The sequence below is a fragment of the Akanthomyces muscarius genome, chromosome 6 (genome assembly GCF_028009165.1).
Source record: "Akanthomyces muscarius strain Ve6 chromosome 6, whole genome shotgun sequence".
Classification (NCBI taxonomy): domain Eukaryota; kingdom Fungi; phylum Ascomycota; class Sordariomycetes; order Hypocreales; family Cordycipitaceae; genus Akanthomyces; species Akanthomyces muscarius.
In genome coordinates, this window is record NC_079246.1 from 2,291,100 (window position 1) to 2,306,428 (window position 15,329).

At 51.0% G+C, this 15,329-nt stretch overlaps 4 protein-coding genes across 4 annotated transcripts; 1 reads left to right on the forward strand and 3 right to left on the reverse strand.

Annotated features, from left to right (window-relative positions):
* Nucleotides 1-7,901: 7,901 nt before the first annotated feature.
* On the forward strand, nt 7,902-9,293 carry LMH87_000802 (uncharacterized protein; the record flags this gene model as incomplete). Its single annotated transcript, XM_056198771.1, has 1 exon — nt 7,902-9,293. The coding sequence occupies one exon, from the start codon at nt 7,902-7,904 to the stop codon at nt 9,291-9,293; it is 1,392 nt and encodes a 463-aa protein (XP_056055688.1).
* A 1,238-nt stretch (nt 9,294-10,531) lies between these two features.
* Nucleotides 10,532-11,618, reverse strand: LMH87_000803 (uncharacterized protein; the record flags this gene model as incomplete). Its single annotated transcript, XM_056198772.1, has 3 exons — nt 10,532-10,679; nt 10,755-11,226; nt 11,288-11,618. The coding sequence occupies 3 exons, from the start codon at nt 11,616-11,618 to the stop codon at nt 10,532-10,534; spliced, it is 951 nt and encodes a 316-aa protein (XP_056055689.1).
* Nucleotides 11,619-12,364: 746 nt separating this feature from the next.
* LMH87_000804 (uncharacterized protein) lies at nt 12,365-13,180 on the reverse strand (the record flags this gene model as incomplete). Its single annotated transcript, XM_056198773.1, has 6 exons — nt 12,365-12,430; nt 12,481-12,682; nt 12,734-12,771; nt 12,881-12,961; nt 13,016-13,080; nt 13,150-13,180. 6 exons carry the CDS (start codon nt 13,178-13,180, stop codon nt 12,365-12,367), a joined length of 483 nt encoding a protein of 160 aa, XP_056055690.1.
* A 1,034-nt stretch (nt 13,181-14,214) lies between these two features.
* On the reverse strand, nt 14,215-15,151 carry LMH87_000805 (uncharacterized protein; the record flags this gene model as incomplete). The annotated part of the gene is made up of 3 exons (XM_056198774.1): nt 14,215-14,565; nt 14,617-14,917; nt 15,009-15,151. The coding sequence occupies 3 exons, from the start codon at nt 15,149-15,151 to the stop codon at nt 14,215-14,217; spliced, it is 795 nt and encodes a 264-aa protein (XP_056055691.1).
* Between the last annotated feature and the right edge of the window lie 178 nt (nt 15,152-15,329).

The window sequence follows — 15,329 nt, forward strand, 5'->3', positions numbered from 1 at the left end:
TTTTATCCTAATTGGGCATGACTGAACCATTCACTATCTACCGGCTGTGCTAGTAGTCTTGCTTGTAATTTCATTTCATCGTTTCTGCAACAATAAAGACTGCCGCTCCCAGCGCCCCTGGACCGCATCTCATGGCCCCCGTGGTTGACCGCGGATCTCGATTGTGACGACTGGGCTCCTCCACCCACACAGGCGGTTCCCGGAAACGTTGTCGCCAACCGGAGTGTCAATGCAAAACCCTCTCCGCTGAGCCCTGCCCCTCATCTCAGTACGTACGAGCTCCGCGCGTGCCGTGGGAAGCTCCAGCGCTGGCGGGATACCAAGCGTCGCGCGGGTGCGGATAACTATCTTATCCCGGTTTGGTAGCCATCGTTTTGTGCAATTGTCGGCAGTTGCTATCGGCTCTCCAGAAGCTTCCGCCTTGGCTCTGCAAAGCGGGAGAGGTTGGATTGGATCTCGACGGCATTGCGCGGCCTAATCTCAGTGTATCTGTGCAACTCGCCCTGCAAGGTTGGATATGCTTTGCGGGTCGCATCGCAGGCGAGATCGAGATCTTCCTTCAACGGTCTTGGCAATATGTATGTGATTTTCATTGCTTGCGACTTGTTGTGCTGTTTTTCGTCTACTTACGGGCAGCGGGTGTGAGCTCGCGTAACTATGACTGGCCGATGGGGGGCCGCGCATTACGGATGATCTGCGTTCAGCATGAAGCGGTCTGAGACCAGAGCCCAAGCGAATCAAGATCCCTAGGCAGCTCGTGCAGCTGGCACGCATGAATTGATCGTCAATTTGGTTACATAACGTTACATTAATACGCCAGTGCGCGTGCTGTACTGCCATTGCACCGCCAAGTTGCTAGACCTCTGAGAATTGTGTGGATAAACAATGTAATTATAGAGACCGAGGCTTGAGCTGCACTGGGCGTCCGCATCTAGAGAGTGGCGAATTGACAATCTAAGCTGTGCTTTCGGGACTTTTTGATACCCATACTTGTGGCGATGTTTTGTCGTCTATGTATTACGATGAACTCAAAAGGCCCATGGAGAGAACAAACAGTAGGTACTAGGGTGGCTCCGACAGCTCCTCCTGGTCGGTAGACAAGCTCAAGGATGATACTTCCAATAGGAAAGGGAAAGAAAAAGAGTTCTGAAACTGAATGTAGTACTATCATGCCAATCAATTTCTGAGGTCTTTGGACCTAGCAAAGACATATATTGCATGTGGCCTTTGCAGTCTGACCTTAGTAGCCCACAAATTGAAGGAGATAGTTGCCCGGCCTGTGCATCTCACACCGGTCCAAGTTATCCCGAGACTGGCTTTATATCTCGATATTTGACTTTTATGTATGTGATTATTATTAGTTCCATAGGACTAAACTGAGTAGAAGGGAAGCCATTGTGGTCGCTACGGGGAGAGCAAGCTGAATCAGGACGCGGAGCATAGTCGCCGCACGTCAAGACTCGTGGCTCGCACAACGCCGCGGCGATCCAAACGTCCTATCGAAATCAGCTCTATCTCCGGGACTACCGCTGCATAGAATGAAATCTTCTTTTAGCCCAACGCCATGCCTGCGAGGGGCTTTATGCACAGGACGCAAGACAAGCTCGGGGCATGAAGAGTGTAACAGTGACCTCGCAGTATATGACCGCACTGATATCGTGCATTTTATACCCCTTGAAGATGAACCTTCGAAATGAATTCATTTGAAAGGATGAAGTCGGGCTGTTCGTAGCGGCTTTTCTGTGCACTCAAGTTCAGGTTGGTGCTCCGGCACTTGAGCTGTCTACGCTCACGCAAGAGTCTTTTCGTCTACTTGGAGCGGCGCCAGACAAACAGCAGAATCGGTCGAGACCAGTAGGGTATTATAAATCTAGACCTGAAATCTTTGTTTTTGTTACAATCACACCCGAGACGGAAGAGCCCCGAGGTTGCACCATACTCACCAAGGCCCAGATGGCTTCTCCGAGGCTGGATGAGTGGGTGGGCGTGTGAGTAAGAAATCATGTTCTGGGGGCTTATCTAAACCACCCCTTCCTGTTCTGAAATTGAACAAAATGAAAGCGAGACTCACCCATTCTCCTCATGCGAGCGGCGGAACGGCGAACGAGGCGTGAGCCCGTACTATCCGACTCGGCTTCGTAGACCAACCACGAGACTTCTATGTAGCCACAAGTAGTCTTTGTGGCTTGGTATTTCCATCCTTACCGCTTCTGGGTCTTATCACAGGCTTGTTACATGCAGCCTGCTCCAAGCCAAGCCTTACGGCCCTGCTGTCAGGCCCTGGCACTACCGGTATCGGTCACTTGATCCAATATTTACTGCAAGCAATCACGATGCACGAAGACGTACGACTCAGAGAAGGAGGCGTTCTCCGCCTCAACACGCCGTGCTTATTCTCTTCTTGGAGACGAACCCCCTATAATACGACCCCGTTGTTGGTAGCACTTTGCTGGGCAGACTGGATGGGCGACGGCGTTGACTGGATGTAACAAGCCTCCTCCTCCAAACTGGCAAAGAACAGAGCTGTACTCACGAGTCGCAAGGCGGCCGCCCCAGGCGCCTCCAAAGACGCTTTCGTACTTTTGTCTAACATGTATCTGTACTGCAAGGATCTGGAAATAAACAACGTGCCAAGCTTCTGGGGGGGATTGAACAGCAAGCGTCGGGCAGGCGAGCGGCCTGATTCCACCACACGCAGGCCACCCCTACCATGTCCATTCGTTCATCTACAGAGTTACAGAAACCAGGTGTATGGTTTTCGGCGCCTTTTTATTTTTTTGTTTCTCCGCGGGCGATGGAGCGACGGGACGTGGCTGACCTGCCCTGTCAGATTGATGGCGTTTTCCCACCAAACTAACTAGTTTTTCTTGCACACAGGGCGCGCGGATATTGCCGTCTGACTTGGCTCTTCACACTCATCCCCCGGCTATCGGGTCAGACGTCCCCCCCTGTGTTTTTCACGGGGACTGTGTTTAATCAAGCGTTCCCGGGGGAGTGAGTGGCGAAGCTTCCTCCGCCATGGGGAGGTTGAGGACTTGGCGTGGGGGTTAGAGGGAAGAAAAACGATGCGATAATTCGTATGTGGAGGGGGTGTGGGATTTTCTTTTGCAGATCTCTCTCAAAACTAAATGTTCGACAATGAACTCTGAAAGGAAGCGCCCATTTCAAGTACTTGAATCTATACGACGGCAGGTGGCGTTGTTTACAGCCTCTTGTTTTGGGGGCCGGTCCCAAAAGGCTCCTCATTGTACGCCAATTTCCACATTCTGCATCCAGAACAGACACGAGAGCGCCGCGGGCAGCGCCCCCATTCACGGAACTATTATACCCCTGCCGACATGGACTATTGTGCATCGGCAGAGTGAGCAACGAAGACGATGGATGCGCTTTTTGTGTGCATGCAAAGCAACAATGCAATATTTCGTCACAACTTTCGAGGGTAGAGTGGGTGTCGGGCTCAAACACGCGACAAGCTGGTCATATTACAGTCAAAGCAGTCAGTATTTATAGAGGTTCGCGGAATTACCTATCCATGAAACGAAATAAGCAATCGCGGTTGGACCGTGGGCCTGCTTCGATTTCTGCAGATGAGAACCATCCTGCTCAAGCTGAAGCTGCAATTTTGCTCCCCTTCTCCCTTGCCGTCCTTGGAAATTTTGCGGCATGCTATTTGTTCCATTTGTTTTCTTTCTGTCGAAGTCTCGCGCGGCTCTCATGTGTCAAGCGGCGGAACTGAAGCTGTCGCGAACCAAGCCAGCTATTGGTCGGACACACACTTGTAACGCTTGATCGCAGGGCCTCTAGCCCGTTAAAACAATCAAAAATGGGCGGGGAGAACAAAGAATAACATGCATCAGCCGGGATTGCCGGTCCTCCCCAACGCAACCACTAATCTGCCAGTCAATGTGGGCGACGGCGGCCTGGGCTTGACATTGGTCTGCCAGATTGCTCACTCTGGGAATGCACATTGCTTCATGTCGTCTGAGCCCACCGTGACGGAGCGAATGCATCCTACCAGAATAATGAAGTAAAATACTGTTCGAAATTAAGTCTATTTGCGCCCCATGACCTGGTTGAAGTGCTGTTTCTACCGGGTCTGGACGAGGGAAATGATGGACACTGGCGAGCCACCGCGAGCATTCCCTGTGCAAAATGCGTGCAAGTATACCTGGGGGATTATGGTTAATAGACGCACAATATGTTCTAGGTTTGTACTGCTTGATGAAGAAAAGATGCACGTCTCGGTCAATACAGATAACTTGGCGTTGGATGGCGTCGAAGTACTCGCGCATGGTATATTGGTAGAAAATGATGCGATGGGCCTGGAGACAACAACATGACGCTTCCGATTTTCTTTTCTTAATCATAGTTTGGCAGAGATACAGTAAGTGGAAGATCATTCTATCGCTTCTGTGGCTCTTCCGAATTCCAGATGGGAAATCCAACGCTGCGGCACAACATTTGACTCGCCAGTATACTGTCGAGTCCCAGCTTCAGCGCTGTGCGGCTATGAAATTCTGTAAGAAATACAGAAATTCCAGAAAGATGATACCTAAAGGGTAGTGATTGCGATGAAAAACGCGGTTTAGGAGTCGCTCGCTGGCTCTTGGGTCGGTCGAGTTTCCGTGTTTGGTCCCGGCGCCATGCGTTCTGGCACAATTAATTAGGCATCTTTAATCAAGAGTACTATTATAGAGACAAAGACGATAGATATACCGACGCCAATATTGACAGTTGGGAGGGGCCGATGGCAAACTGAGAATGACCTCAAAGCCGAAGACCGATGCACTGCCGGCATTGTTCTTCGAGGCTTCTGCCTGAGAAGTAAATGTTTCTGCGCAGCAAAGGAGAACGACAAACATTCAGGCTATAGAATCAAGCAAATGGACTGATTATGCGGAAAGCGAGTATCTGTCTGGTAGGACTGGCTCCCAGCGTCGTCTACCTGGCCACCTGGCACCGGATGGCCGCTGCTTCCAATTGCGCTCTTCATCTGTCTCTCTCTACCTTTTCTCCATTCTCCTTCGAAATGTAAGAAAAAAACTCGCACTACAAGAAGAAGGAGTAAGCAAGTAAAGAAGTGTGCGCAAATGTCGATATTGTATGCTGGACCTCTACGTTTGAGTCTCAAAGGGCACCCGGTCGGTTGGTAGGCAGTGGGCGTTTCGCACATGCGTGGCTCGAAGCAAGCCCACGCCTCAAAACGGGGCGAATCGTCGTTCTGAACGATACATAGGATGCGGAAGTATCCCAGGTGCTCCACGGTAGTAGAACTGCTCATGCACAAAATCTGCGCCGGAAACCCTGAACGCCATCCATCGGCGGCCAGCCGGGCTGAGAGGAGACGAGCCGGATCATCAGCTCCGCAGACACTTTCTCAAGACCGGGGAAAAAAGGCAACAGCAGAGATTGTATCAAGGAAGCTGCCTATCTGGACGATGCGTACAACTGCAGAGGAATGGATGGGTAGGAAGAAGAGGAAGGGACGGGCGTTAAGCGGAGGAAGGGAAGCGTACAAAAGGAAAGGCCGTCTGCGCTGTGGCCCGGGACCAACCACTCTTCATCACAATCACTACTCAACGTAAAATTATTCTACTTTCCACTCAAAAAACAAAAACAAATCCCCCAAGATAGCAATATGCGTCTCTCTGTCGTTACCATTTTCCTCGTTGCCGTTTCTGGGTGAGTCTTGGTTTGCCGTGCTCGCTGCGCTTGGTGGCCGGGCCAAACGTCGCGCATGGTAGAGGGTGCTAACACCTCTTCGCAGTGTGTCCGCATGGTCATGGTATGTGACTCCCAGGAGAACTCGGTCTGCCGAAATAGCGCGAAAGAGGCGAGAGAGAGATGACGAAGCGGAGAAAGGAAGACGCGTGTCTCTCTGTTCGTCGTACTGATGGTTCTCTAGGGTTTGCCACTGCAAAGATGACGTCGATGCCACCACTCGATGCTGTAAAAATAGCGATGTCAACCGGGGGACGGTAAGTGGTCTACTATGATGGACTGAGAAGATTTGACAGCTAACATTTGTTCGTCTTGACGAAGTGCTCCATAACTGGTAGTTCGCGCAAGAAAAGTGAGTTTATTCGGTGTTGCCCTGGGCCCGAGGGTGGCTACTGCTTGGGATGAGATTCCATAGATGTAGTATACCGGGTACCTAGTTCTTGTCAATAGTATTTCTTTAAGAAACGTTTTGTTCCATTACAATATCTGCACCGTGAGTAACAGCGCATCGGTTGACGTTTGGGTCTAGTTTGCCCAGAGCCTCACTATGTCCTGGCCTTGGCTACGTTTCTTGACAGTGAAGCAACGCCGTTTGATCTCTTACTTGGAGCTTGCCTCTTTGGCGGCAAGGGATTATGTTAGAAGGTACGAAAAAAGGACGGAGATGTCCGACAAAATCCGAGCGACGCAACCAGCGAGCGTGCTGTCAAGGGCCAGATCTGGGCGGCTTGGCTTCAGGGCCATTGCTAGAAGTGAGCGTGGAATCATGTGGATTTAAGGCGGCCTCGCATTGTCTGCGAGATGTGACCGATGACTTGTCTTGGGTCGCAGGTGGCTTGCACTAAGCTAGGCAGCTGGGGGATCATCATTGGCACAGGATGTGACACTGTGCCTGGAGCGTACGTGACCAGCACCACCCATTTGCGCAACACCGTACCTTTGGGCCTGCATAAGCCGTTATGGGAAAATGCAGGTTGGGTAGCAAGAAATGGCGTTTTTGAGGGGAGGGGAATGCCATCTACGCTGCCTCGAGAGAGACGGCCTCTTTGCTGCGCGGGGCATCTGTCAAGGATCGGGATGGAGGGTTTGCTTGATTTAGCTGCCTCGACGATTCGGTACAAAGGGTCTTTGAAATGAGCTACAGACAGGGCAGTCTCAGATACGAGCCGGAAAAAATGGCACATGTCTAGGCAGAGATGGGCAAGTGACCTTGCACATGGCACAGCGACTGGCTGGGCGGTCGGGCTGGGGATGGGATGGCGGCGGGTAACTTGACTGTTGCAGCGGGAGGGACAGGTGGGGAGGCGAGGAAGCCAAATCGGATGGCGGGGTAAATCCCAAGTATGTACCTAACGTATTCATAAGTGGCCTGACAGCTGAGCGGACATGCGTGGATGGAAATGCCGTCTTGGAGCATGAAAAATGCGGTCAAGCCAGATGCTCCCAATAATGGCATCTTTGACCATGTAGCTAGCTGTACTTTGAACTTGTTCTTAATGTGCAAGCTGATGGAAGACACTAGGTAGGCAGGTAGGTACGTAGAGACACATGCCTTAGGTAGTTAGGTACCTGAGCATGTACCCCGCAGTCAGTGGCTGCTGTGATCAGTTACTCAGTAATCAGTTGACAAATTCACTGCAAATGGCGGGCCGCCACTGGCTCTGGCGCTAATTTAGGCACTGGACTATGACTGTTACGGCGCTGCCCTACTGAGGTGGCACACTGAAGAATACCCACCACTCTGTTTCCCATTCGACTGACGATGCCATTTATTCTCATGCCCGTGATTTCTCATCTTCTCATACACTACACCTCTCCATAACCTTCCCGGCTCTTTATCCCTCACGAGAATATACCACAGCCACGGTCGCCATCCGTTGCTGCCATCTTATCACCCCTTCTCGAGCATCAGAATATTCCACATGTGCCGCGCACCTACGATATTCTCGCCACACACCAGCTCAGACAGATAGCGTCCCGACGCCCCCCCACACGAATAACCCGCGATCCACGAAAACAGCCTTCAGCGACGTCATACCTTTGACCCTCCCAACTCCCGTCTTTTCTTCTCATAGCGACATCTGCACAGTCCTGCGCATCAGAAACAGCTGCAGGCGCAGAACAAATACCACCTCGTAGCTCGCTACGCTTGCGCCGAACCCACCCCCTACCCCGCCATCATGAACCACGCCAGAGTCAAGGCCCTCAAGGGCAACAAGACCGTCTCCCGCAAGGCCGTCAAGTCGGGCCGTGCCTCAGGCGCCGTCACACCGCAGGGCTCCTCCGGCTCCCCGATGACGTCCCTGCTGACTTCGCCGACGCACTCGGCCTCGCACAGCCGCCCGGCGTCGGACAGCGACTCGGATGGCAGCGACTTTGAGCTCGACGACATGATGTCGAGCATCCACTCGGCCGACTCCCTCGAGACACCCGCCGACGACAGCACCGGCGGCGGCTCGGCTCTCGACACTGACGCCCTCATTACCGCCATCCAGGACCGCAAGCACAACAACACCGACCTGCGCGAGCAGTACCTCGACGCCTTTATCCGCTTCATGCGCACCCGCTACACCGAGGACGCGCACCTCTGGCTCGACACCGCCGCCGTGCCGCTGACCGACGCCTTCCTAAAGGGCGCCAACCGCGGCGACTCGCCCCGCGAGCGCCTGCTCAGCCTACAGGCCTACTGCATCACCCTCGGCACCGTCGAGGACATGGAGGTCTACGAGGGCGCCTCGCGCGCCCTGCGCCAGATCCTCCTCGACGACGACGACGACGTCTGCCGCGTCTGGGCGCTCCACGCCCTTGCCATGAGCGTGCTCTACGGCGGTGGCGCCGAGGAGGCCGCGCTCGAGACCATGGAGTACCTCGTCGACATTGTCCAGAGCGACGGCGAGAGCGTCGAGGCCCACGACAACGCCGCCGTCGTGTCCGCCGCGCTGCTCGCCTGGGGCTTCGTCGCCGCCCACGTCGATGACTACGCCGACTACGCCGACTCTGCCATCGACGCCTTCACCGACCAGCTCGACAGCGGCGACGTCGAGGTCCAGTCCAACGCCGCCATGTGCGTGGCCCTCATCTACGAGTCCTCCAAGGCCCACGAGACGGAGACGGGCAAGCCCTTTGACCTACAGTACGACCCCCACCGCCTCGTCGGCCGCATCGCCGAGCTCGCCAGGCTCAGCGCAAAGTCGGTCTCGCGCCGGTCCCGCCGCGACCTGCGCGAGGCCCTCGTCAGCGTCGTCACCTCGCTCGAGCGCGGCGTCGGGCCGTACTACTCGACCGCGTTGTACATGCCCGAAAAGGACGAGCGCGTGCCGGCCGCGCAGCGCACCGAGGACGGCCGCGCCGAGTACGGGTACCGCTACAAGCTGCGCCTACAGAACAGGGCCGCCAAGGTCGACACGTGGTCGCTGTACTTTCGCGTCGCCATGATGAAGCTCATCTTCCGCGGCGGGCTCGACAAGCACATGTTTATCAACCCCGTCGTGTCCGAGTGTCTCGAGGACGCCAACTTTGCGCAGGAGTACTCGGCGGAGGATGCGAAAAAGGCACGCAAGAAGAAGGAGTGAGACTTCATTCGAGGGGTGGCGCGGCATGCTTGCTGTTGATATCTGGGATTCGTTTTGTTTTGGGTTCCGAACTTTACGTACATTTGCATCTTTTTCTTTTCCTTGGGCTGGTTGTTATAGAATATAAACATACACGAGGCGTTGTCATGGCTGGGAAAATTGTCGCGTTCATACTCAATTATTGCCTTTTCAAAGCTTATTCTTCATGACGGAGCCCGCATGATGCAGTGACTACAGAATAGTAGAATAGTAGATCAAGAACAGAAAGATATCAGGTGATTTATCTACATCATTTTCTTGGACTTTCGCCATCCAGGAGTTTAGCTATTGACCGAAATGCGATCCAAAAGCTTATCCAGTGACCAATGGAGGGGAAATGACCATGGAGACACTGATTCCGGCAGGTATGCATACTAATCATACCCGTCACTCGACACGAGGTTATTTGTCATTTTGATCGCCTGCCAATAGCCGGAGTAGAACCTGCTGCCCTCCCAGTCAATGATGGCTGCAACTACCCAACCGCTGTCGTCGTCGTGCTTTGCCATGATGTGTGCGGGCTGAATGTCGCCGTGGGTAAAGACACATGCAGATTCGGTGGCTGCTGGCAAGGGCCCACGCAAAAGGTCAATGTAGAGAGACAAAGCAAACTCTGTTCCAGCAAAGATGCAGTCTTCAAACTGCTCCACGGTGGTGATTGGCTCGGCGTTTCTGCGTGTGCCACGTCTGGAGGGACGCAAGGCCCTACGATGTCCTTTGCATTAAACATTGTTCTTGTCGAGAGGTAGTGTAGTTTACAGTATGAAACGTGAAAAAGAGAGTGGATTTTCAGAACAGGACTGTCTTAAGCACCGATAGTACACGGTTATGCCAGTTGGAGTTTGCTGGGTAGCTTTGCCACCTAAGTTGTGACCTCACCCATGAGACTGATCACGACGCTCTCGACGTGTGCTGTGTTACATTTGCTTGAACTGGGCTGTTTCCGCTGTCTAGACGCGGGCCACGGTTTAATCGAATCGACCAGGCTTACTTGCCACCTAGTAGAGATTAATAGATACGTCCGATATCAATTTATAAATTATTGTATATGCTTGAATACACGCTTCTAGAAATATTGAAGAAACCGAAATCGTTGTATCTGATCCCCCCACACTCTATTTCCGAGCGCTTGTGCAAGTATCGACCTCTCCGGAGTACCATGAGACTCGACGCTCCTTGAGAGTTTACATGATACACAGTCAATCAACCTCGGGATTGCGCCTTTGACGGTCTGCTAGTGGAAAAGTTACAGAATCCCGCTGGATTTCCTGGTGACCGTTAATATGCTCCTTAAAGACAAGGCCGGGGTGTCCAAGCATGAGAGCAAAAGCAGAGGCCAAAACCAACCTGTAGTTTTGTGAGCGCCATTAGCAAAAAGGTGAGACTGAGCTAAGAGAGTTAAACACTTTGGGAAATACTGACACTCCCTCCAGCGCAATGAAGAGCGTTTCTTCACGGACCAAAGACCCGCGATAGCCCTGGCGCAGCTCGACCACACGGAACACGCAGCGAATAGTGATGAGCAGAATGGCAAGAGATAGGAATGTAAAGAATGTGTACAACTTCCAACTATACATGCCCTTACCGACGCCGGATCGGAAGTATCGGTACATGTACTCGCCCATAAAACCGCAGAAAATGCAGATGGTAAAGACCTGGAAAGAGAGACCAGACAGCGCAAGATCAACCCCGATTTGGCTGGTTCCCTTTGATGCGACGGACAAAGCGCCACCAGCAGCCTGGATGACCAGCGAGACGAAGTCACACGGTACAAAAATCCAGTAAAAGTAGCTTGGCTTAAAGCGAGAGAGGGCTGGTGAGAAGGTGGTGATGACTTGGGCGAGTGTGACGTAAATGGCGGCACAAAAGTAGATGGGAGTAGTCGTGACGCAGACTCAAAAACAAGCATGTCAGTTCAACGGCGCATGCACCGGTTTGCGTAGCCAGTTACTAACTGATCTGAAGCATGAACGCTGAAAAGTTGAATGGGTTCGTATGCATCATGACACGGCCAATGTACCCCAGGATTGCAGAGACGCAGCCAATAAGGACGCTGCACATGAAGAGCCACGACTTCCAGCGGATACCTTGATAGAGATGGATAGCGCCCGCAGCGGCAAAAAGCGCGATGAATACTGAGTTCGCTGCTAGGGATGGACGGTAACCGTAAACAGAATATTGTACGGGGCAGATGGCGAGTGTGCAATTACCCTTGGGCCCGAATACGATAGTACCGGGTGGTATCCCATGCGGAGCAGAAGATCCATTTGGTGGTCCTTGGGGCATTGTGGCGATGTTGGACGTTGCTGTCGCTGCTGTCGCTGTATGAAGAAGGATTGAAGTGTGGGAGGATGGCGTAAGTTTGTAGACAGGCAACGACAAGTATAAGTCGTTGGGAGATGAGTAAAAGAAATATGATTGTCAAAGAAAATCTAAACAGAAACACAACAAGTTGCCAAGACGTGACGAGTGCTGTCTCGACTTGAGGCAACCACAACGGCTTTGGCACTGCACTTGTCGCAATTACAAGGTCGGGACTGGGTGAAGCTGGATTTGAAAAGGCCCCCGAAAAGACTGAAAAGGCTGAAAAGGCTGAAAAGAGGATAGAATCGACGCCTAAGGCCTTATTGATGATGTGAAAAGGCCGCAGCGCGTCGCATTCGGAATCCGACGAGACCAAGAGAGGTGGCGCTTTGGGGGCTGTTTCCTTTGCCAAGCGAGGCTCGTTGGGGGGCACCTCCGGCACGTTCTGCATGGAAGACCAGGAGGGAATCGACATCCAAACATATGGCTGTGTCACAATCTAAATCCGACAGGACGTTGCGCTTTGAGGGCAATTTCCACTGCTTGGCGAGGCTTGCCCACGCGTACAGTACTCAGTAGACGGATGCAGTACCAAAGTTTCTACAAATTTATTAGGAAGTTTAACCTTACTCGCCGCAGGGGCGGACGCAAGCCTGCCCAGCCCACTCGGCATTCTATTGTCAAACTAATTGTATCGCTTTTGATTCGCGTCAATATTAAAGTCAAGCTCAATTATATAGAGCGTGCGTGAAACTAAACGGTCGGGCAAGCGCTGAAGTGTCACTAGAATAGTACTAGCACTCCTCCTTAGCGTGACGTTCTACTTGTGGTTCCGCTTGGCTACCTTTTTGGGTCTGATTTCACTCTTGTATAACTCGAAAAATTGGCTTGATTCTGTCGGGTGCTCGCATATAACGTCATGGAAGGCCGCAGTTGAGATGTAATTTGTCTTGCCACCTCGCACTAAACTGTAATACTCGAGAAGATAGTACTGCTCTGAGGCATTAATGGCACTTTGGGAGGCTAGGACATGCGTAGCTTCCGCCCTTTGCATACTGTTAGCTTAAAGGACTCAGCCGACTAAGAAAAGGACATACTGGGAAATGTTCTTGAACTTTAGATCTACTCCAAGCGCCTGACTTGCTGTAGTTATGAGTTCCTCGCTGGCGCATAATATTTGTCCCAATAGTTGTTAGAGTGTGTTCTGTGGATGGTAGAGATGTGCTAGGCTAGCCTGTCATAACCATCATATGGCCACGGTGCTGATCGTGAAACCCGTGCTTGCCAGCTCCCGTCAGAACGTGAGCTGCAACATTTATAACGTCCTAAGAGTGTAAAACGCTCAGCATAGTGTATGGAATGAATAAGGATGTATATACCCTAAGAGCAACCGGGGCGAATTTAAACGCGTCGCCGATACGCAAGGGAAGCGTAGAATCTTGGCCTGCTTGCTGAAGAGGAGTAAATTCTTAGTATAAAAGCTAGTACTGCTGTCAATTAGTCAATTACGCACTACTAGCCGCCTGTACTAATAGTAAAGGCATATGCTTACTGGATGATATAAAGTGGGCCGCCCGTTCGGTACCAGTATCACCCTCACTAGCGTCTTGAGATCGATAAACTCTCATAAGCGCGGTTATTCCTCAGCGGTAGTGTAGTCATATCTAGCGTTACTAGGGAGACATATATTAGGCACCTATACCTTCTTTACCGCCTCTACTAGCTTTACGTAAACATTGTACTTGTCCTTATATACTAGCGGTATAAGATAGAGGGTATCACATCTAGTACTCTAAAGGGCTTTGACCATATTATAGACGCGACTAGGCTTATGCTATACAATCTGCGCATCTAGGGCCTAGAGCCCTTGTGCCTTTTCTAAATCGGCATCTAGTGTAAGCCCGACGACGACTCTGATTTTTTACGAAAAGTCGCTGTGATGTCGAATCAGCTCTACAATTGCGAAACCAGTTTGGCCGTCGACTGCTATGATGCAGATCTTGCGCGCCATTATCGTTTTATGAACTTGTGTGGAGAAGGAATATTCCAAGGTTCGCTGCTGCCCCATTATAATTGCGGACTTCAGACGATATAAAGTGTTGAGCCAGAAGGCGGTGGAAGCGACGATGATTTATATAGAATCAAGAGAATTTAATATGTTCTGCGCCATACTGCAGTTTCAAGAATTAAGCTATAGCAAACCCTCACAGTAATATTTAGTGGGCTGTGTCACTATATCATCGATGAAAGGCTGTTTTCATAGTCGAGACATTTGTGTAGAGCAGGCTCATACTCACGCATAAATACGTCATCCATGACAAGGCTATCATCGCACATTTTAACACATCACTAATGACAGGACACAGGCACAATAAGAAGCTATCCTTTGAAACGCGAGAAAAATATTCGTCATTGATAAGGAAAATACTGACTCGTGATTCCTGGTTAAGAACAGCGGTTCCCATCTTCTATCAGGTCTTATTTAGTTCTTTACTAAGATAATCATGGAATACTAGTATCATTCACATTCAAAGACTTCTAACATATACAGACTTGTGGTAGATTGCGTACTACTTAATTACTTCGTAGATGGATTAGGAGAGATTGTCTGGTCGGGAAACTTCCTAAAGATATCGGCCACATCGTCGATAGGTGCGGTCAAGAGGCCCATGACAGTTTCAAACGGCGGATGCTCTCCGGCGCTTGGGTGACTGCGTGACGGGACAAATGCCTTGGTCCGGCCGAACGACTTGGCCATAGACTCCGTCTCTCCTTCGATGGATCGCAGCTTTTCTTCCAAAGCGGGCATATCATCACGTTCCTCTTCCTCGATATGTTCCTCAAGCGACTTCCACAGTTCCTGAAGCTTAGGAACATAGTTTGGATCAGAGGCTGACATGTTTTGGAATTCCTTTAGCATTAATTTAACCTGGCAGCTGTTAGCCTGTGTAACCCGAAAAAAAACCCTACGCAGCTATACCTTATGATGTTCTTTCCGATCATGCTCAGCCATCTCCTTGCCTTGAACGCCGAGATGCTTCTCAAAGGCAGGATAAACAACAAGTTCCTCCCCAACCGAGTGGCGAGCGAGTTCCCATGTGAATTGGTTGCCGAATCGCTGCTGGTGATCATGATTATTAACATTGTTGACCACCTCATCGTAGTATTGCTTCAGCTCGCGGTGGTCTTTGATGATTGCATTGGAAATTGTAGACATGGCTGCAACGTTACGAAATTTTTTGATACGAGAAATGCTGTATAGAGACTTGAAGTTGCAGTGCCTGGTAGAAAGAAGAGACATGTTAAAAATGGTGTTGCCTTTTCTCTACCCGTCGGCGTGTGGCACAGTTCTTATATAGAGTTGAAACCCACAGTTGGCGAGAGATGCTTCGCTTGCATCCAATGATGATCCAGGTATTATTCTTCCTTTCTCTTTTAGAAATAAGGTCAAGCTGATTGGTGGGGTGTAGGTAGGGAAGTTTCACGAGGACCTGTTTCATTAGTGCCAGAATCATAATCTCGTCACCAACATGTCATGTGGCTAGCAGCCTCACCCGTAGCTAATGCCATATATACTATAATCACATAGTGAACAATTAGAACAAGGAGGTTTTTTTAATGCGATTTATTAGTATCGCCATCTCTCCACCTTGATTACGGATGCATCACGCGTAGAAGTTATGGGCTACAACC